The following is a 21,188-nucleotide window of genomic DNA, read 5'->3' as shown; positions in this document are numbered from 1 at the left end:
TAACTCCAGTTAGCTCTGAGTTTACTTCCCATGTATGTATTTGATACCTTTGCTGTTCTCATTCCATAACATAGATTAGAAAATTAACAAAGATAAGGTTTAGCTTTAGGACCCCTAGCTGAACTATTTCATGGTAAGGCATTTGAAGTAGTGAAAAGCTTTCTTCCTTCTGTGCTAGAAAGGACATCAGCGTTATTGCCTACTGCCTACATTGATCCTGCTGTTGGCAGAAAAGTTTGGGAGTCAGTGAGGTCTTGGTGGGCTGCCTGTGCCTGCACACCTACTTTAGTGGATGGGAAGCTTCCCAAAAAGTGATTTGTAAAAGTAAGGAGGTGAAGGTTCAGTTGCTCTTTGAATCACCTAGGAATGTATCCTGCCTAAATCTGTTTAAACATTGAAGATTAATAAAAACTCAGTGTCTTTCAGCAGTAACTGTGTGAAAAAGATACGGTTTGAAAGGATTAAATTGCTAACCTAAATGGTGTGGATACTTTGGGCTTATACTCCCATCCTCTAGGACACCAGGTCATTTGGATGGGTAGATGCAGTGAGCTGTGTGTATGGAAGTCATGAAAACAGTGTTACTTCAAGCGTGCTTTTCTTCTCCATGTTAGCCCTACGATCCTGCAAATTTTAAGTGAAATTTCCTTTAAATTTGATGTCTCCGCTGTGTCCCTGAGCAGCTGATGCAGTTTACCTGATGTGATTGCTGATGTTTGAGCAGGTGGTCTGTACATGAGCTAATTAGCTCAAGTTTCTTGCATTGTTCTGGGTAATCAAATGCCAGAAGAAAAATCTTCATGTCCATTGTAGCAAGAGTATTTTTATTTTTAATTCTGGGCAAGTGATGCACTAAAGAGGCAGGGTCAAAAAAGCTTTATATTGATGCTTTTTAGCGAAAGAAAAAAGAGGTGGGAGTCTCACTGATTTAGCTTGTATAGCTCCATTATAACAGCCTCTTAAACAAGAATCAAAGGCCCACAGTAGTTTAAACTCCTTGTACATATTATGAAATAGTTTGAAGATGTACAAATATGAAAAGTGGTAGGATTTTTTTATGAACTTAAGTCATTGCTCATGACTGCTGTAGAGAATCTCTTTACAAGAAGAACAATTCTTACTTGTCTGTGTAGTGCTGGTAGTAAACTTCAGTACATGTGATGCTGCCGAATTTGTTTAAGATACAATTCCTCCTTATCTTCGCCAGTTAAAGTCTTTCTGTTTGGTCTTTGTTGCCTGGCCAGTGCACTCACCACCTTTTTAAGTATCTTGGGAAGTTAATTTAGCGAAGTACAACATGAATGGAAATCTTGCTAGAAGAGGAAGATAAATAGCATAAGATCTGTCTAGGGCCAAAAAATGGGTTGACCCCCATTTGTGTATGTAACGTATCCCACATTGGCTGGCTGACCAAATGTCTGGGCACTGCAGGAAGAGCAGGCTCAAGCTTAACAGCCTTGTCTGAGGGTGTATGGATGTAGTATCTTGCTTGCAGTTTAGGGTCTGGTCTCTGATCTTACAGGAGCCATTAGAGGTCAAAGATAAGTCTCAACATGCATGTGCCTGATAGGGCAGCTGTAACGTGAAGAAGATTGTAGTCATCTATCTGTGTTGTTGTCATCTTGGGATTAAAGATGCTTTGTAGGCGGCTGGCTGATAGCTGAAGGCGGTATGGAACTTGCGTGCTGGCCTGCTTAGCAAGAGCAGTGAGGTACTACTGAAATGGTGGAAGAAAATTGATTATGTTGGAGTCTGGATCTGAGATACTGCCTTGTTGCTTATAGTCTGCTGAAACACTTTACATGTATGGTCAAGATAGATAGGCCCTCTACTATAAGCTAAAAATAGCATAAACTAGCAGTACTTCTCTCAGAATTCTCCAACAACTAACTCGTATCCAGGAACCCCTTAAACTGTATTCTTTGTCTGAGAGCAGTAATCAACACTGAAAGGTCCTTAAGAAGGAACTTTGTAATCCCTGTGACTCAGTTTTTACAGGATAAAGATTTATATGCAATAATATTATTTAAATCTTTACAGAAATAAAGACAAAGAAAAGGCAATTAAGTTTATTGGAAAATATAACAAGGGGTTTGGTTGATCATTAAAATTCAGTGGAAATGGTTGCAGTGGTCAGCCTAAGTATGTCTAATATAAATATAACAGGTGAGTAGGAAGGAAGGAGGGAGATGGAAAGATTTAAAGTACTTTCTAAATAATGGGTTTGTTGCTTGATTAGGGCTCTTACCCAGAATGCATGAGTGAGGAGAAGTAACGCTGTGTACTCCTCTGTGGCCACCTTCAGATACAAAGCAGTTACAAGAAGAACAGATACTTTCAGAAAGCTTTTTGATAAAAACGTTGCTAGTTTTTGCCTGCCTCTAAATGAAAAGCAGTACCATGCAAGGTATTACCAGGGGCCATCAGACTTCTGCTTTCTGAGAGAGAGAATGCTAGCTAATTTTGTGTTTTGTGTAAACATATCCTTCTTTCCAAGAGGGAATTAATGAACATGAATTCACATCGGTGTTATGTGGAATCCCAGGCAGATGAGAGAGTACAAAGTTGATGTTAGTGAGATGTGTGCTGTGGGAGGAAAACCACAAGGAAGAAGGCTGAAAGGTCTTTGGCATATCCGTGCAGAGGAGGCAGCATTTGGCTTTAATCCAGTGGGAATGATAGTGACCGCTGTAACCCTAAAGCAGTTTAGGTGAGGAAGAGGAAAAATAGTCTGGGTTCTGTGCAGGTTGTCAAGGACAAAACTTAGGATAAGGAATCTTTGTTGCGCCTGGTTCTCCTCACTACAGGAAAAGTACTTAAGTTGCCTTAGCTTTTGGTTGCTTGATGTGTAATGAACTCTTGCATGTTTACTTCTGTTACTAAGTTACTAAGATTTTATTTCGCGGTCAGTGACATTCAAGGTGTCGTGGTTTATACCTGTATTTTTCTTTGCTAGAATTCAGCAGGTGTCTGTGACTGCTGGCTGTTTGTAATAAACTATATTAAGAATGCTAAAGGGAGAAGCAAACTGGAAATACACTGAATAAATTATCCTGCTTTCTAAGAATCCTATTTTACAACAAAAAAGCAAGAAGTGCCGTGTAAAACCTGAAGTTCTTAGCTGTCTGAGTACTTGCTCTCCTTCCCAAATACACTTCCTTTTGCCAGAGGGGAAGTTGTTTTACTACCTAATGAAGGTGTTTCTACTTTTACATATTCAGATTAACACTGGGCAAGAAGTCCACATGTTAAACTGTTGAATAGTTACCTGCTGGTGATGCAGAACCTAGAAGAAATCAACACATTAATTACTTTTTTATCACTTTGGCAGAAAGGGCAAGGCTTCTAAGGGAAAAACTCAAATGTGCTGCAGAATAAGCAGCCTGCCTTCCCTCCCTCCCTCCTCAGTTAGTGAGGTGGCAGCAGTTTATTGTTAAACTGTTTAATGGGAACCAAAAGTCAAATTGAGCCTCTGGTTGAGGGGGGAGTAGGAGGTGGTTTGCTTTCTTGTTTGTTTGAACCTTGGCCTACTGGATGGAGCATGAAGAACACAAATGTAGATTAAAAATACTATGGGGTACCAAGCAGTTTGGGGATAGGGGGGAAACCCGATAAATACGGTGACTGCTGTTCAGACCTTTATGATCTAGTCTGAGTTTACTTGTATCTCTTCTTGTACACGTTAATGATACCTCTGGCTAATTCAAAACCGCGTAGCAAATTTCTTTTATTTGTTGTATTTTCTTGCACACCATTTTGATTTTTAACTGGTTCTTTTTTCTTTTTCCCTTTATCCAGAAAGATTCCAGCCAACCTGCTGAATGCAAACAACAGTAATAAGGAAATACCACTTGGAAGTGATATTTGAACAACTTGTAACAAATATTTGGGTACCTGGCCTGCAGTTCAGGATATTCCATTGCTGCAGCACAATCTTATTAACAATGCTTAAAATTAATTTGTTTTAAAATGCATGATTTTCACTAACTTTTCTTTATTGCTTAACATGTACAGTGGCAACTTCAATGCATTTGGGAAATATGAGGTTTAAATAAAGCACACTCTACAGCCGTTGGTACACTAGCTAAGTATGTCAGTAGGCCTTCGGAGCCTTTTTTGCCCTATGCACAGGGCAGTAGTCCAGACTACCAGGTGAGGATTATCCATTTTCTTGTTAAACATTGAAAACTGCAGAATAGCAATGCGCTGAGAAGCTAAAGTAAATGGATTACACATATGGTAGCTGAAACGGATAGAGCAATATGACTTTTGCTAGTTCCCGCCCCCCTTTTTTTAATGTTTCTTGCAACCTACAGATTGAACTAGTGCTTGAGCAGCTTTAAGTGTCATATTTATTATCTCAGTAAAACCAACTGAATTGAAGTAATTTTACTTCATTGAAGGGGGTGTCATATTTGAGACTTAGTTGTTCATCTTACTATTTATTTATTCATGTTTGTAAGTACTTTGACAGAATTAGTGCTTTTTAATAGTTTTTAATATACTTGAAAATCTTTCTCTTTTGCATACGATATGGGTACTTGTAAAACAAATAATTTGAGTTGGTCTCAATGTAGTAGTCTAGACAGACGAAACGAACTTGCATTAAAATGACAACTCTTCTGGGTGAAGGTCAAAATGCAAAGGCCAAACTGTTGCTGTTGATGGAAGTGGGTTGCAGCCAAAGAACCAGAAAATTTCCAGTAGTTTTATTGCTTGGTGTCTAGCATGGAAGGACCTTTCACTATGAACACGGAAATTTATCAAAATTCAGCTCAATAAATCTGAAGTTTCGGTGTCTTACATGCAACACTGAAATTATTCCATTCCACGATTTGTTTTATTTAAAGCTCTGAAGTCTTCAAAACTACCTTTTGTTGTTGTGTGGCACTTCAGGTACACATTTCTAGTTTCAGCATCCATTGCCAACCTCTGGCAGCAGTTGAATAGCAGCTGTATCAACACTGTGACCAGGCATGTAGAGTGCTCCAGCCTTACCTTACACATTTGTAACTTAATACGGTGTTTTCAATTTGTACAGAATAGATAGAATATTCTATTAAAGTTGTGAAACATTATCATTGGTGCTTGTCTGGTCCGTAATGCTTCCTAGGTTAAATGAACATCCGTTTGACTTTCAGTAGTGATCAGTGAATTGTTTGATGAGGGGCACACCAGCTGTTTGGCCTCCTACACCACTTTTCTGAGCATCCTGCTAGGTTCAGTTGTCAAAAGCCAACGAAAGGAGCCCTTGTAAGTAGTGCATTATGGAGTTCTTCATGTAAATCTGAACAAACTTGCTCAATTTGCCAGTAAACGGTCAGGGATGTTCTGTAGACTTTGGGGAGGCAGCATCATTGTTAAAGATTCCATGTGATCTGTGCCGTTTGGTCACGGAATAAATGAGATGCTGGGGGACGTAAACTGGTTTATGACCTATTAATGCCACATCGGTACCTTGCAGTCGAGAGATGTGGGCACAAACACTCAGGTGATGTGCTGCAGTGTTAAGGCAGGAATGAGGGAGGGGGGAAGAAGGCAAGAATAGGGGTAGGTTGTGGGCTTTTATTTGAAAAAACGAATGGGAAACATGAGGTTTTGTAACCAGTCATTAGACTGTAAGTGTACCAGAGCATGCAGAGAGAACAGTGTAAAGGCATGCTGACAAGGGGAGGAATAGCAAAGTGGAGTTTACCCATGTGCAGACTGGCTAATGACAGTGCTGGTGATGCTTGGCATGGCAAATAGAAATATTTCTATTTGCTTTTCTAATAGCTTTGCTATTTTACCAGCTATTTTACCAGCTTTGCTTCTTTTTGTATCAAAAGAAACTGAATTATAGTTTCCCCCATCCTAAACGAGTACTTTCCACTACATGGTTAAACGGGAGTGCTGTTACTCAGAGATAAACATCTGCAAGTGAACACACTGAAGTAATTTATGTGCATGAATCCTGAAAGGCTAACTTTAATTTTGAGAAAACGGGAAATTCCAGAACACATAGAGCAAATGTGCCAGCGTTCAGGGAGCACAAATGAGATGGCTTGGTAATGAAGCTGCCAAGCAAGATGTTCATCCTTGGGGAAAGTGATGGGAAAGCTGAGCTGGGATTCTTAAAGCAGAGTTAATGCCAGTTGATACAACCTAATAGCAAACAGATCTTGTCAAAACTGAGCCACTACAGATCTAGCTGATAATGGCAAAAAGGAGCATTTCATAGACTCCAGGAAAAGTAACAAACAGGTACGTGAATGGCTCAGCTCGTTCCTCTAGCAGGGTGAAGCAGTATGAGGGATTGATGGCTTGGTTGTCAGAATGTCACGATGGTTGTGCGAAAAGGGGGGTGAGCGAGTAACTGTTGGAAAACTAAAATCTATATTGTTTTTTTCTGAAGGCTGTGCCTTAAGACATGTAAACATGGGGCCCTATGCAAAACCCAAGGTGGAAAGTTTCAAAAATGGTGAGGTGATACCAAAAAGTGAGTCTACGTGCATATGTGCCTGATTACCATCATGGCAACCCGATGAAAGGAACTGTGAAGTTCCGTCTGTGGGAACACGCTCTTTTGATGCAGTCTTCATGTCAGTAGCTTCTCATTCGGGGGGGGAAGCTTCATTTCTGGGTCTGGAAGTTGAAGCAGCTGGAAGCGCTGTAAGCAAGATTAATTTGGCGTGTTGCCTGCTTGGGCTGCAGTGTGATGAATGGCTTCTCAGCGCCTCAGTTGTCTAGGAAGGCAGCCTTGGAGGTACTGCCCCGCTGCCCTATCTGATACGGCAACAAGAGGCAAGTACTTTGCTTCCAGCTGAAGACGGGATGGTCTGTGGTTTCTCAGGTGTCTTACACGTGGCATTAGGGTACCTTCCTGGCAGCATGGGATCTGGCGCAACTGGGAGCTTTCTGTCTGATTTCAGTATGTTCGGTTATCTGGGGTTTGCTATCTGTTCAGGATTTGTGGTAGCTGGAAAAGTTAGAGTAGTCTGTGTGTGTTTCTGCTCTCCTTCCTAACAGGCTTTTCCTGTTTTAAAATAAAAGAGACTTGTAATAAATTCGTCCTCGGTTAAATGCTGCCTTGACGGTAGTTCCTAAAACAAATGAGGTCTGGCCAAGGAGGCCAGCTCAGCACAGCCCAGTCCAGAGGAGGCCTGCGCAGGAGAGAGCGTGTAAGAGGAGGTCAGACTAGTTACCACACAAGAAAATTGCTCGCTCCCTGCGAGCTCGACAGTTCAGGAGGTGAGTTTAAGATGCGAGGTGTGCCCCAGCTGCCTGACATTACACTGAGGTAGCACGTAACCTTACGAACCTGCGCTTGAAATTTGCAACTTTTTCCGAAGCATCCTGGCTTGAGCCCTTTTGGAAACAATTACAACTCGGCCAGAAAATGGAAGAAATGTCCTTCCTAGCCGAGCCTGCAAGCACGAGCAGTGAATTAGGCGGCTAGGTGGGAGACTTGCCTCCTGCTGCTGAGCATGTGTTATGTGCCCCAAAGCCTTGCCACTGCTCAACTTCACCTGCTCCCGTGGCTTCCGTGTCCACAGTGTGGCTTTTAGAAATCATGAAGTATGCTTTGGGCTCCTGCAAATTGCCTCTTGATAGCCTATTGTAAATAGCAATGTATGAAAAGAAATTAAGTGCTACATTCACGCTTCTTAATCCTCTGCCTCTTCCTATGGACGAGTATCTGTGTTACTTCCCCCATAAAGCCTGGGAGGCATTGATGTTGTGTCAATATGGTACCTGTTCAGGACTCCTCCCCTGAAAGATTATGAATTTTCTACATTTGTTGCCTGTGGTTTTCACCATAACCAGTGTGCAAACAGCTCTGTCACTGCAGCTGTGACCTGCGGATGGAAGAGCCTTCATCCTCCCTTTCCCAGACAGTTCACAGTCATCACGCTAATTGCAGGCACAGCTATTTTTTTTTCCACATGCTCGTATTGCTGTCCTAAACACCTCCAACCTCTTGCAGGCCAATAAATGCTGTAAGTCACTCTGGTTTGACAAACATCCAAAAAGAAAAAAAAAAAAAAAAATCCAAGCGCATATGCTGTTAATAAAGCATCATGTGAATAACGACTGAGCTGTTTGGCAAGTGCCAGCTTTTTGTTTCCAGACCGGCTTTCCTCTCTGCTTGTTCACCTCACCATTACACAAGCAAAAATACACGCTCCACCCAGCAGCGCGCTCGCCTCTTGCACAAGCCGCCTTACCCTCTGGTTTTTACCGTGGGAACCCGGGCACCTCGTGGGTATGCCGAACCAGCTTAGCACAACCCAGCCCGCGTGTGCCCCGACTGCCAGGGTGGCTCTGCGCAGCTCCTGGCCTGTGCCAGCCTTCCTGGTAACAGTCCTGCGCTGCAACCCCCCCCCCCCAGCCCCGAGCTCATTTTCCTTTCCCAAAGGAGCCGTCATCAGCGATGCAGTGGCTTCTCGCTGACGAGCCCCTGCCTTGCCGCTTGCCCCAGCATCTGCAGGTTAAATGTAACCTCTGCCAGAGCCATCCCAGCTTAAGGGCTAAAGGGAAGGGAAATGGTGGGGAGAGGAATTTACCTATTATGCAGCATGACCCAAAGAGGGGAAAAAAAATATACATACAATAGCGTTTTGCCCCTGCTTGGGGCAGAAACAAAACAGCATAGGATGGTGCTGGAAAAGGACCATTGATAGATCACCGATGCAAATCTTGTTGCTGTGCAAATATTCCTTGTGAGCTGTTAAACTGATCTTTTTGCGAAGCAAATTCTCTCTGCGGTTGTTGAGCCCGTGTTCATCCACATTTTAGGGGTGAAGGAGGAACTTACCTCAGTGTTTTAGCGTTAACACCTACTTGACCAACAGTGGCAAGGTCACACACACTTAGGAGAGGTTTAGGTTTGGGTTTTTTTCCCCTTCTTTATATTATTTTTTATTCCAGCCAATTACTTAGTCTTCCTTCTTTCTTTTCATGCTCCTGACCTAAGGCACATTTCAAACTCTTTGAATTGCCAGGACAGAAGGAGCGTGAGAGAGGCAGTTTGGGTACAAAATCAGTATTGGAGCCACTACCAAAGCAAATGCCTGAAGTCGGTGATGGGATATAACTTGTTAGGGGAGTTAAAGCACTTGCCATAAAGGTCACGTAGAGCTCCTGCACACAAGTGAATAGTTCAAGACATTCTGATGCAGAGAAAAACCAATTAAGATATAACTACTGCTGACATTCCCCTAAGCCGTTTCATCTCTTACCGCTTCAAAAAAGCAGGGAAAAACAGATTATGTACTTTCAATCTGAGATTTATATAGGATGAATTGTTGCTTAGCCTATGAAAAGATCAAAAAGGAGATCTTTGAAGACAGATCACCTACAAAGAACACTGGACTGTTATTATAAAAAAAAATTTAAAAGCACAGTTCAGGTCAAAATCTAGGCAAACGCGGTGTGTGCGGCGAAGTGTTCACAAGGGCTGCTCGCTCAGGCGACCCAAAGCAGGGCAGCAGGAGGGTAAATGACGGCGGCGACATCGTGTGCTGCAGCACCGCGTGTGTGCTCCGCTCCGCGCTTGTAGGCTCGGTAAAGCTGTGCCGGCTGGAAGCTCCTGCAGTGGCAGGATGGCGCGGCTTGGCTCAGGATCTGCTGCCAGGGAGAAGAGGGGAAGGAGCCCCTCCTGCCGCCCCCAGCTTCGTCTTGGCCTCCCGGGAACCAGCTGTTTCAGACTCTTTCCCCGAGCGAGGCCAAAGAGGCTGCGAACGCCCCGTTTCGTTTGGGACTGACCCCCTGTGACCCCACTGCTGTTCCGGCACGCGCTGCCCATGTACCCCCACCTCCCAGGGCGCGGTCAGAGCGGTGCCCAAAGCCAAGCAGGGGGTGGGGGCCACCCGCTCTGCTCCTGGCCCAGGCAGAGTCGCCACCAGCTTTGAAGCATCCCTGAGAGAGGGGCCCGGCAGGCAGAGCTGCAGCAGGGAGCCCCCGGCGCGGGGGGCTCCACGGTGGGCATGGGCAGCGCTGCCCCCAGTCCTGCTCTCCATCCCTCATCCCCCTGAGCATCCCTCTTCCACGCTTGGCCCCATCTGCAGACGCAGGGCGAGGAGGAGGAAGAGGAGGCAGCCTGGCCTCCCTTTCTCACTGCAGCAGGGCAGCCTCTCCCAGCAGCTGGCCCGACCAGTATGCGGGGTTTGCTGGGAGTGGGAAGCCGCCAGCGCCATTTCACCTGGGGTCCAATTTCAAAGCCAACCTTGATGGAGACGTTGGGTGAAGGCAAAGCAAACAGACACCGTAATTGCGGTGTGTGCTTTCTCATCTCTGTGGCAAGTTGCAAAATGTGCCGCCTCCTCCCTTGTCAGCCGGGCTTTAATTGGCTTTAATGAAGAGGCAATTACATGATTTCAATTTTTAATTAAAGGGGGGAGTTGCGGGAGGGGGGACGACCAGCCCCCTTCAAGCATGTTGGTGGCACCACGGGAGATCTCTGGGCATGGTGTGCAGTACGGCTGGGGGGGAGGGGCAGCTCCCCTGTCAAGGCCCTGGCTGGCAGGGCTTCGTGGGGGGCTCTGGGGTGACTGGGGGGAGCACATTGAAGCCGGCTGCCTCCCGGCCACGCTGCCAGCGCTTTCAGATCCTGCCCCAGCACCCCGAAGCAAGCTGCAATTGGCTGCTTTGGTGTCGGAGCCAACACATCAAAGGGGCCGTGAATAGCTTGAAAAAAAAACACCAAACCCCAAACCCAAAAAGCCCTCCAAAGCCAAACCAAGCCTCCCAACACCCGGCACCATCCAGAAACACCTCCTGGATAAAGTACAGGGTGGTTGCTGGCGAGCGGGTGAGCTGCTGGAGTGGAATGGGTGTCAGGACACTAAAGCAAAACCATGATTAGGAGCTCAAAAAATATTTATTTTATTATTTTATTCTATTCTAATCAATGCCAAGCAGTGAGCAGCTGTCCTCTGACAGCAACGCTCTCCCTGTGACCCCGCACAGCAAGCACCAAGGTGGGACTCACCCACCCAGCCCACGTGGGCACCTTTCCCGCAGGCACCACCTTGTCTATCTGTCCCAACGCGTGACCAGGGAGGGAAAAATGGGGGCACGTGGTAGAAATCTCCCTTGGGAAACGGTGATAATTACAGGGGCCGAACTGCCGGCTTAGTTCCACAATGCCTTTATGTTTTATTGCTCTCTCTGGCAGGCGGGACACCAGAGCTTTGGCCTTGACTCAGTCCCATGCACTGGGATGTCCTTCCTCCTCCTGTTTCAATGAAACGTAATCGCTTTATGACTTCCTCCTGCCAGAGATAAAAAAATTATTAAGACAAAAACTTGGCGGCTTTGTGGCTGCGCTGCGCCCTTGGTGTTTCCTCCACCCTTGGTGTTTCCTCCGCCCCTGGCCGGCGCTGGGTGAGCTCCTCGAGCTTGCCCTCGGCTTGCAGGGGCAGGTGGCCCCAGGACCCCCAAGCTGCTGGCCAGGCTGCCCCAGCTGGGTCGCCAGCGCACGGCCGCCTCGCAGAGCTCCGGCCCCGGGCCGGTGCCAGCCGCTCGCTCGCTTGAGGCAGCGCGACTCCTGGCAGGGAAAGGTCGGGGGATGGGGGGAAGGGGGGAAAAGGCAAGGTGCAAAGTCTTTCTGTGCAATGATTGATTCACCTGCTCTGCAAATACAGCTAGAGCTGGACAGCTGAGTCACCCCGCTGCTGCTGGCCACCCCAGCCCTGCGCCAGAGTGAAGAACAAAGCTGCCTTTAACCAAAGAGAAGTGAAACCTGATTTTTTTAAACACCCAGATGGGAGCAACATGCAAGAGCTGGGACAGGTTCATCAGTCAGTGCCGAGCCAGCAGCCTCCTACCTTTGGTCGGGGCTGAGACCCCATTCCAGGCTCCCCGCCAGCCCCCCACAAACACAAACCTCCCCCTGCCTTCCTGCTCCCTTTGCCCCACGGTCCCAGATGCTTGACAAAAGCTCATCAGCCTCGATGCCCACAGCAAGCATCAGTCCCAGCCTGGCTTTGTGGAGGGGACTTTTTTGCAGTGACTCAACCTGTTGATCTCACGGGGAAATGCAGTCCTGCTCCTGTGGGACCGGCTGCATCCCCATCCCCGTTCCCAGACTTCTCATGAGGTGAAGGCCTTTTTCACTCTTTTTCCCTCGTTGCTGTCAGATGAGAAATCACTTATGATTCAAGATGAGTTGCAGCAACTGCTTCTGTGGAATGAAAATAAACCCACCCTCCTGTATTGCAGGCTGGGGAGCAGGGTGCTGTATGTCAGCAGCGCTGAGCAACCAGCCTTTCCTCAGGGCAGCCCCCTCGTCATCCATCCTCATCCTCATCCTCATCCTCATCCTCATCCTCATCCATCCTCATCCTCATTCTCATCCACATCCGCATCCTCCTCCATGCATGGCCATCACCTGTGGCTGGCATGCTGGTGTAGGCAAGGGGGTCCCGGGCTCCTGCCTTGGTACCCCGTGTGCACGGTGCTGGTCTCTGCACATATCAACGTGTGTGTGCTCAGAAGCAATAGCCTTTGGGAGAAGACATGCTTCTAAGAAACCTGGTGTGAAGTATAAAGTTCATCCCTGCTGCCCATCGCGGTGACACACATGCTTGGGGTGGTGACACACCGGGCACACGCTGTGCCTGGGAGGGTGTTTCTCCTCCATGGCAACACAACACTCTGCACCTCCTGTGGGGCCATGGTGCTCCTCTCTGAGCACCCCATCCCGACCTGGGGACCTGCCTTCCCTCCACTGGAAAACATCAAAGTCCCCAGAGCCACAGAGCTGGGTGGCGTGGGCTGGTGTCCCCACTTCCGAACTGGGAGCAGCCCACAGCACTGGGACACCTGGAGATTCCTTTCGGGAATTGGGAAAAATGCAATGACTTTGGCCACCCAAGACCTTGGTCACCTGGGTATGGCCTGTGGCATAAATAAGAGGATTTTTATTTTTAGTTAATAATTGTGCCAGCACACTTGCCGTTCAGTTCTGAGCAGAGGTAAAGCAAACTGTCCCGCAATACCACCGTTATAGCCTTGCTTTACACTGTGAGAGAAGCAGCGAGCGAGGCACCGCAGGGTGATAAGTGATGGAATGACCGTGGCCAAAGGGGATTTCTGGGTGCAGGTGTGGTTGTGCTCTGCCTGCCCCCGGTCAACACTTAGGAGCTTTCCCACAGAGGAGGCAATCAGCCTGTAATGTGCAAGTGAAGCAGGAGCAGCCATGAATCACCAAAGATAAAGGTCAAGCTCCTTCTCTTATCAGCCACAGGAGAGGCTGCGCTGCGCTGCGCTGCGGGCTGGGCGTGCTGTGAAGAAATGTGCTCAGAGGGCAGCTGGAGCCAAAAATCCCAGCGCCGGGGAGACCTCCACCCAGGTGGCCCACCAGGGGATACTGGCAGCAACTGCCCGGTTTTCTTCTTCCATCGCGGGTTTCCCAGCAGTGTGCGATGACGATGATGATGGCTTTTGGTGGTGCTGCGAGCCAAGTGGCGCCGATGGGGCAGTCAAATAAGCCGTGGGTGGCGAAGCACCTGCGCGGCTCCCTGCGGGACGCTTGGCTGTTTTCATGCATTGCTGGCGTGGCCACAGATAAGTCCCATCCGGAAGGGAAGGGAATGAGTGATCCTGACAACAGCCGGGCAAACAACAGGCGCCGCTGCATACCTCCTCCATGGACAGAGGAGGAGGAGAAAGGAAGGAGATGGGCTCGCTGAAAGCAAACATTTGTCCTGCCCTCACATAGGATCACACTTCATGGTCTCGTAAGAAAAGCTAAGGATGGAGAGGTGCCTGTGTAAGCCTGAGGAGAATTTTAGAAAGACCCTTGGCCATGAAACTGGGCTGGCAGTGTCCAGACTCCAGCCTCTTTTGCCACTATTTTGGCCAAATGCATGTTTTGCTATTACTGTTCATTGGTTTCGTTTTTTGCAAAGCACACACACTCACTGATGTCCATCTCCCTTGTGGAGCTGCCCTGCCCACAGCCCCACCGGCCGCTTGCAGCCCACCACAGCTTTTGCTGCAGTCCTGGATCTCGTGGTTCTGGCCGAGGGTTTCCAATTATGGGAAATGTGTCTGGCTCCGTGACATTGACTCCCGCTCCAGTAAGGCTGGAAGAATGACTTAGTCATCCCAGCTGCCTGCCAAGGCATTTAACTCATTTTGCTCCATTTGGAGGTTATTTCTCAGCTCCAGCAGGACTCAATACTTTAAATATCCCATAGCCAATAAATAGATTGAGGAAACAAGGCATTTAAAGCATTTTACCCCCCTTGTAGCAACCTCTGTCGTTACAACACCTCCAGAAAAGCTTGGATAAACCCACCACGGGGTGGTGAATGCCAGCCAGCGCTACCTGTCTTTGTTCACAGAAGGGACCCCTTTTCTGAAGGACACCAGTAATTTGGGGTTAATAGCTACAGCGAGTGCACAGTGACTACTCCACAGTAAGGGGCTTTCTGTGGTTTAAGCTATTACACAGCATTAGGAGGATTCCTGTGGTTTCAGCTCGGTGAAAAGAAGTTTTCCCCCCACAGTGGTACCAGGCACCAGGCTGGAGCCCCACTGAGCCGAGGCAGGGCTCGTGGAAGGGGACTGCCAGGCTGCCGAAGAAACCCCTAGGAAGGGAGGACAAACCCGCCCCCAGTAAAGGAGCGGGAAGCCCTCGGCCGAGCGACACATCTCTGCCCCCCTGGATGCCCCACGCGTGCCGTGGCTGCTCCCTGTCCCAGCTCATCGCACAGGGACTTGGACCTGGGCGCTGGCTGCCCTGGCTCCAGGGAGATTTATTTTTGGCTCGTCCCTGGGGCAGCGGAGCCCAGCCAAGGTTACGTGCTGGGCGCCCTCATTTCCTCCCCTTAACTGCCTCCCTGCTTTATCACAAACTTTCTCGCTTCATCTTTTTTTTCCACTCATAAAGGCTGCAGTCAGTGGTGCGTCCAGCAGCTCTGGCACAGGCTGCCCCTGGGCCACCAGGCCACTGGACCACCAGGCCACCAGGCTCATTCCCATCTCCATCTCCAGAAGCGCCAGCTTTTGCTCCCTGCACAAAAGGCACAGAGGTTTCTGCAGCCCCGTTTCTCCCTGCCGCTGAACCATGGCTTCTTTAACAGAGCAGAAGAAAATCAAATCCTCAGCGGTTTATGGCTTCAGAGTTCCCTTTCGGACCCCCTGGCTCAGCCAAGCGGCGCAGGGGCTGTGGGGAGGAGGGGAGCGGCCGGTGGAGGCTCGCCCCTTCCCCAGCCCCCAGCCCCCCCCCGAGCTACAGCGGCACAGCTGGGCTCAGCCCGGGACCCAGGCCTGCGGCGTGCCCTCAGCTCCTTATTGCAAATATTTGCCGAGGTGGGGCCGGGTGTTCGACCATGAGACACAGGGTGAGTAACCGGCAGGAAAAAAGAAAGTTTGGCTTTTACGTATTAGCCCCATCAGCAAATATTTACTTGGGTAATGCGGAGAAAGTGGGCTGCTGCTATCCCCCACTGTATGACCTAAAAGGCAAAGGACAGGTACAAATTGGGTGGCACCTGGAGTTTATACACACCAAATTTTATGGCTCAGGGCTGTTGAACTCAGTCCATGCCCTTTTATTTAGTGGTTGGAGTGGGGAATGACAGGTTAGCCTTGGGAAAGTCCATCGAAACTGGAAAAATACATGTTGCTGAATGCCCTTCTTCTTTTTATGCCATAGTTTTAGGATTATTTTTTTTTTCTCTCCCATGGTTTTTGGATTTCATGGAAGCACCTGAGGCTGATGCATGGAGAGTATTTTTGTGGGTTTTAAGCCACCGTGTCAGACACCCATTTCCCTCCAGCCTTCCCAGGGACTGCCAGGGAGGCAGCCTGGCACCCTCAGCTCCCGCTGGCTGCACCAGTGGAGGGCTGCCCACGGGTGTGGGTTTAGCCGGGAGCAGCAGGGTAATGGTAGCAGGTAAAGGTCACGGCAGCCAGAACACTGGCAGGGAGGTGGAAAGCCTCAGGAGAGGACAGCTGGCACTGCAGGCCACTTCCCTTCTCTCCTGCCACACTGCAGTGTCCTGGCTTCAGAAAGAAAATTTGGTGGCCAAAGGACAATGTGAAAGGTGACATCAGCACTACTGTCTGTCCTGCCATGCACACCAGCTGCCCAGGGGGGAAAGGAGGCTCTTCCTCCTCCAGCTCTTCCCCACCACCAGGCTCTGGCCGCTGCTGGGAATGATGCACTGGAGGGTTTTGCTTGTGGATGGCTCTCCAGCCTGCCTGGAGACAGGAAACATCCCAAACCTGGACAGTACCGTGACCTCATTTCCCCCTCAAGTTTGCTGATTTTCTGGTTACGTGGTCCTGTGACGCCTTTCAGTGTTTACTTTTAAAGTTTATACACTGTCAGTTCAAAAAATGGTGAACAGCGGAAAGCAGGGCCAGAAGGATGTGCCAAACAGAGAGTTCAATCATCTGCCAGTGGGATGGCTGGGATGGGACACTGGGACACACGTCACACTAACGCCGGGCAGTGCAGCCCAGCAATGCTCTCAGACATGATGCAGAACATCCTGCTTGCATGCGCTTGTCAGTGCTGGACCCGCCAGAGTCTCCACACAGAGATAAACATGGGGAAAAGATGGTTAAAAGCCACTTTACTGATCTCTGCAGATTTCCGAAGGGCAGGTTATCCGGAGCGGTGACCTTCCGTTTGGTATGTGGTGTCAGCATGTTGCTACAAAGCCTGGCCCTTCTTAATCTCTGGTAAATGTTGCTGCTGTAACACAGCAGGGTAGTAAACGGCTGGCTGGTAGCAGGCAGGCAATGTCAGGCTGAATGGCATGAGCTGTAATCACCGGAGACTTCATACGCAAAGAGCTCACCAGCATCAGTCAGGGCTGAGGGCTCAGCCATTTATTACTGCTGCTGCAAAATACAGATATTTATCCCAAGTATTTATCCCAGCAGACTTTGTTTGGGAAATTGAACACTTTGGAGGGGGAATTTCCCATCATTTTAAAGTTGTGAACTGTAGCTTAAACCATCTCCTGAGATCATTAGACATGAAAAAATGTTGACGGCATTCAAAAGGGCCAGTAAATAATCATATAGTTTGGGGCAGCACTTGGCAAGCTGCTGGGCTTCCCATCCCTCAGCAGATGTCTGTATTGAAGGGGAAATACTGGGTCACCATGGGTCCCACGGCAGCCGTGTGATGTGGCTCTCTCCTCTCTACTGACATAAGTCTCAAGGTGTTCATGGATCACCACTACCCCCACTACCCACCCTCCCCCGTGATGCTCAGCAAGCCACATTGTAAAGACAATCATGAGAACAGGCTATATCCAGGCCTGCCAGCATTTAGACAGCAGTCCTGGACCAAACCCAACCAGACCCCGCTCCTTGCCTGTGTGAGGATGCATCCGGACACCTCCAAGCACGGTGCTAAGCTATGCAGTGACTTTCCACCTGTTATAATTCTGTGTTATGGGCTTGAGATTGGGCTGAGAGGCTCACAGATATGTGTATTAGGTGAGGGACCAGAGCAGGGAACTGCATGACCCCAACAGGTCAAAAGACCAGGTAACACAAGCCCTCTTTTTTCCTTTTTTTTTTTTTTTTTTTTTTTTTCTAACCAAACTAAACACTTACACAACGTCCAGGAGTAGGGAACATACTACACACACAGCCATGCCCAGGCTGCTAGGGAGAGACAGCGTGATACGGCCCCCGCCCCATCATTTTTAATCCCAGTATCGAACCTAAGTGCCTGAAGTCCTTGCAGGCGGGTTTGAGCTGGCACATACCCACCTTATCTGGCTGTCGTCTTCAGCGCACAACCGAGGACCAGCTTACTGGAAATGACATCTGTTCTCCCCAGCCCCTCATGCCTCCTCCATGACTGTCCGCAGCAGTTTACAACATGTAATAGTAACACACTGAGTCAGTGGGATGAGGTGTTTCAAGCTGCTTAGGAGAAGAAAAGTCTTAGATAAATATTAGTAAATTGAGCAAGCGGGGCTATGTGATATTGCTGATTAATGCACGGCTTGCGTACGGTATGAAAAAGTTCTCACGGAGTGAGCAAAGATGCTTATGCTGCTGCCTTTGTTTAAATTAACCCAAAAGCTCCAGCCTTGCTGTGTTTCATTTGCTGTAATCATTAAACAAACGACCTTGGGGGCCCTCATCTCCCTGGCTGAGGCCTTTCCAAACGAACTGCCCCTAAGAGCAGAGCTTCTTCACCTGAGCTTGGCCATCTTGAAGTACCTGAGCTCCCTCTGCGCTTGTGGAAAGAACTGAATGCCCCCAAAGTGAGACTGAGCCCCTCCAACCCCAGGGCATCTTCATCTCGGACAGCTGCCCGGACGGGCTCCTCGTCCCACCAGGAGGTCCTGCCTACAGAGCCACCGGCGCCCACCACCTGGCCAGTGGCGTCTGGGGGGGACCCAACGGCACCAGTTTGTCCCAGGACATTTCTGAAGGAGAAGAATAATAAGGAACCAAAAACTTCCCAGAGATAATCTGGAATAGCCTAATTAAAAAAAATAAAAATAAAAAAATATATATACATTTTTAAGGAGTATGAAAATGTGAAAAAATGGGAAAAAATTTGAAAAGCATGAAACTCCTACTACTTCTTACAACCATTCTGCAGTAGCAACCCACACCCTTCACTTATGGCTCTTTGGGGTTATTTTTTTGAGTACAATTTCCTAGGAGACCCAGCGGTCACTATACAGAGCTGTAGCTATACGTGCCTGTGGATACAGCTACACCCTTGCATAAACTTGGAGGGCAACAATTACGATGCAAGGATACTTGCTTCTCTGTTGCTAATCAACCTCAGTTGGCAGGATTACAATGTCGATCTTGTAAACCAGTTTTTTTCCTTACAGATGTCATGTTTAAATCATTATGTTATATGGCCTTGAGTCTCCCCTTCCCTCTGCTGCTGAGATGCCGGTGTAACGCCAGCAAAATTAGGGATCCTTCTCCAGGGACAGACCCCTCGGAGAAGAGATGCACATCTCAGGGTTTACAGAGTGACAACAGGAATAAGAACACCACGGCAGCAGGAGCACCGATACCCTGCAACGGCTGATCGCTGCAGTGTGAGTTTCCACATCTCCCGGGAGATGGTCCTGCACATGGGCATGTAGGGAGAGCCCAGAGGAGGTAAATCGCCAAAACCCCATTTTTTTGCATTTTTCCTCAGCGTGAGCCCTACCCATCCTCAGCCTTGACCTCAGACCGCAGGCTCCTCCTGCAGCGCCTGCGTGGCTGCTGTGCTGTGTTACCATGACTCGTGTAGCTAAGGCAACCCGATGCTGCCAGCAGCAGGGTACATGACAGCTCAGACTCCGAAACTATGATCACATCCCATCTCTGGAGCAGGCACTTGCTTAAGGGACATGTGCCGTGACAGAGCCAGCAACCCAGCCTGCCAAAGCTGGCGCCACCAGCCCATCCGTCAAGGCTGAGCGTGGCCACCCCATCCCACACCCAGGAAAAAAGCCATGTTCACAACACACATACACACACACGCAGAGACACACAGAGACACGCACAGACACACAGAGACACACAGAGACACACAGAGACACAGACACACAGAGACACGCACAGACACACAGAGACACACAGAGACACAGACACACAGAGACACGGACACACAGACACAGAGACACACAGACACATGGACACACAGACACAGAGACACACAGAGACACAGAGACACACGGACGCACACACAGACACACACACGCACACACAGACACACACACACACACGCGCATCCCTCCCCTGCCACAGTGATCCAACCCTAATTCCCTTCACCTTCACTGGGGAGAGGGCTGAAGCCACACTTCCATGCCAAATTGCCACGTAGTCCTTTAAAAATGCCCTTACTAGCATAGAAATTCCTTTGGGGCGAAGCGGAGGGTGGTACCAGCACCCCTGGTGAGTGCGGGCAGAGGGAGCCTGCCACGTGGGACAAGGCTCCAGTGCATGAGTGTGCATGCGCTTCCCATCACCTGCCCCTGGTTAACGCGCCCCACTGTGTTATTCTACCCACCCGCCCCTCCGCAAGGAGAGACAAATTCCAAAATTTTCAAATTCCTGCAGATTTCATGTATTCGGTGTGTTGGGGGTAATGTAAAGCTGGTGCCTGACGACCCCTCCTGATGGCAGCCATGGTGGCTGCGTGCGGGAGCTGTCGCGCTGCCAAGGCACAGGCACAGCGACGTGGTGGGTTGCAAGAAAAAAACATCTCTCGCTGGTAACGCAACTAAACCAAACTAAACTAAACCTGAACTAAAGGCGGCAACAGGTTTCTCCCAGCCACCAGCCCCAGCCTGGACAGAGACAGCAGCAGTCACCCAAACTGCAATCTCCCAGAGCTCATATTAGCTAAAGCTGGGTTGTGGCCCTTAATTATCAAAGCCACCCACTACCTACACGTACTCAAACCACCCTGTGGCACTCGTCTCATACTTGTCCCAAGCGTCGGTGCCAGGGTATGGTGTAGGGCCGCACTGCATCTCCTACACCTCTCCTCAAGTGTGCTGGAGATGAAATCAGCACTCTGCTGTCAGCTTCTCACCTAAGCTATTAACCCTTATTATTTACAAAATAAGGCAGTATACACATTTTTTCTTTTTCCAAGCAAAGCTAGTGCTGTATACCTGAACAGTAGAGACCAGCTACTAGGGCATGCTCTAGGCTTGGGGCTGTGCTACCTGCTTGTAAATGATTGCCATGTGCTTCCCAGGTCAGATTGCTCTGAGCTCCTTGAAACTCTCCGTTCTTTCCTGAGACACGTCCCCGTAGAGGTTGCCCCTGATTCGACTTTGGGTTCAGTTAGAGTCACCTTTGCTTTCTGTCTCAGTAAATAGGATTTAAAACCTACTTTACAGAATATTTGCACTGTCACAATGCCAGAGACCTAAAATCACGGTGTTTTAATGCACTGGACTGTCATTTTAGGTGGTTATCTACTTAACAAGCCCATGCTATGTAAAAAAGCCGAGTCTTCCTACAATGGACATACATTGGAAACAAGGGTCCCAGTTCTGCAAGAACCTACCTTTTCTTACACCGTGAGCAGGTTTTTTTTGCTATTCCCCCCACCCCCCCCCACTCCCCCCAATAATAATCTTTTATTTTTCTAGCAATTTTCTGATTTGGCCAGTGTTAAAACAAGTTGACTGCAGTGACAGTCGGGGGAGGCTTTGAATTTTTCAAAATGATGGATAAACTTGTAAGAA

At 48.6% G+C, this 21,188-nt stretch overlaps 1 protein-coding gene across 6 annotated transcripts in view; it reads left to right on the top strand.

Annotated features, from left to right (window-relative positions):
• The window catches only part of NAP1L4 (nucleosome assembly protein 1 like 4), a 28,641-nt gene extending 23,563 nt beyond the window's left edge, over window positions 1-5,078 (top strand). For 3 of the 6 annotated variants that reach the window (XR_008734092.1, XR_008734091.1, XM_055721760.1), the window contains one exon: window positions 3,799-3,974. Coding sequence is in view for 3 of the 6 variants with exons in the window: in XM_055721758.1 (XP_055577733.1) it covers window positions 3,799-3,837 (39 nt within the window). In the remaining 3 variants the exon portion in view is untranslated. Of the gene's footprint in view, window positions 1-3,798 lie in introns of all 6 variants that reach the window. The other 3 variants (XM_055721758.1, XM_055721757.1, XM_055721759.1) reach the window with 1 other exon arrangement.
• The last annotated feature ends 16,110 nt before the right edge of the window (window positions 5,079-21,188 follow it).

The sequence above is a fragment of the Falco cherrug genome, chromosome 10 (assembly GCF_023634085.1).
Source record: "Falco cherrug isolate bFalChe1 chromosome 10, bFalChe1.pri, whole genome shotgun sequence".
Lineage (NCBI taxonomy): Eukaryota > Metazoa > Chordata > Aves > Falconiformes > Falconidae > Falco > Falco cherrug.
The sequence above is the reverse complement of the archived record's forward strand: the minus strand, read 5'-3'. Positions and strand labels throughout refer to the sequence as shown.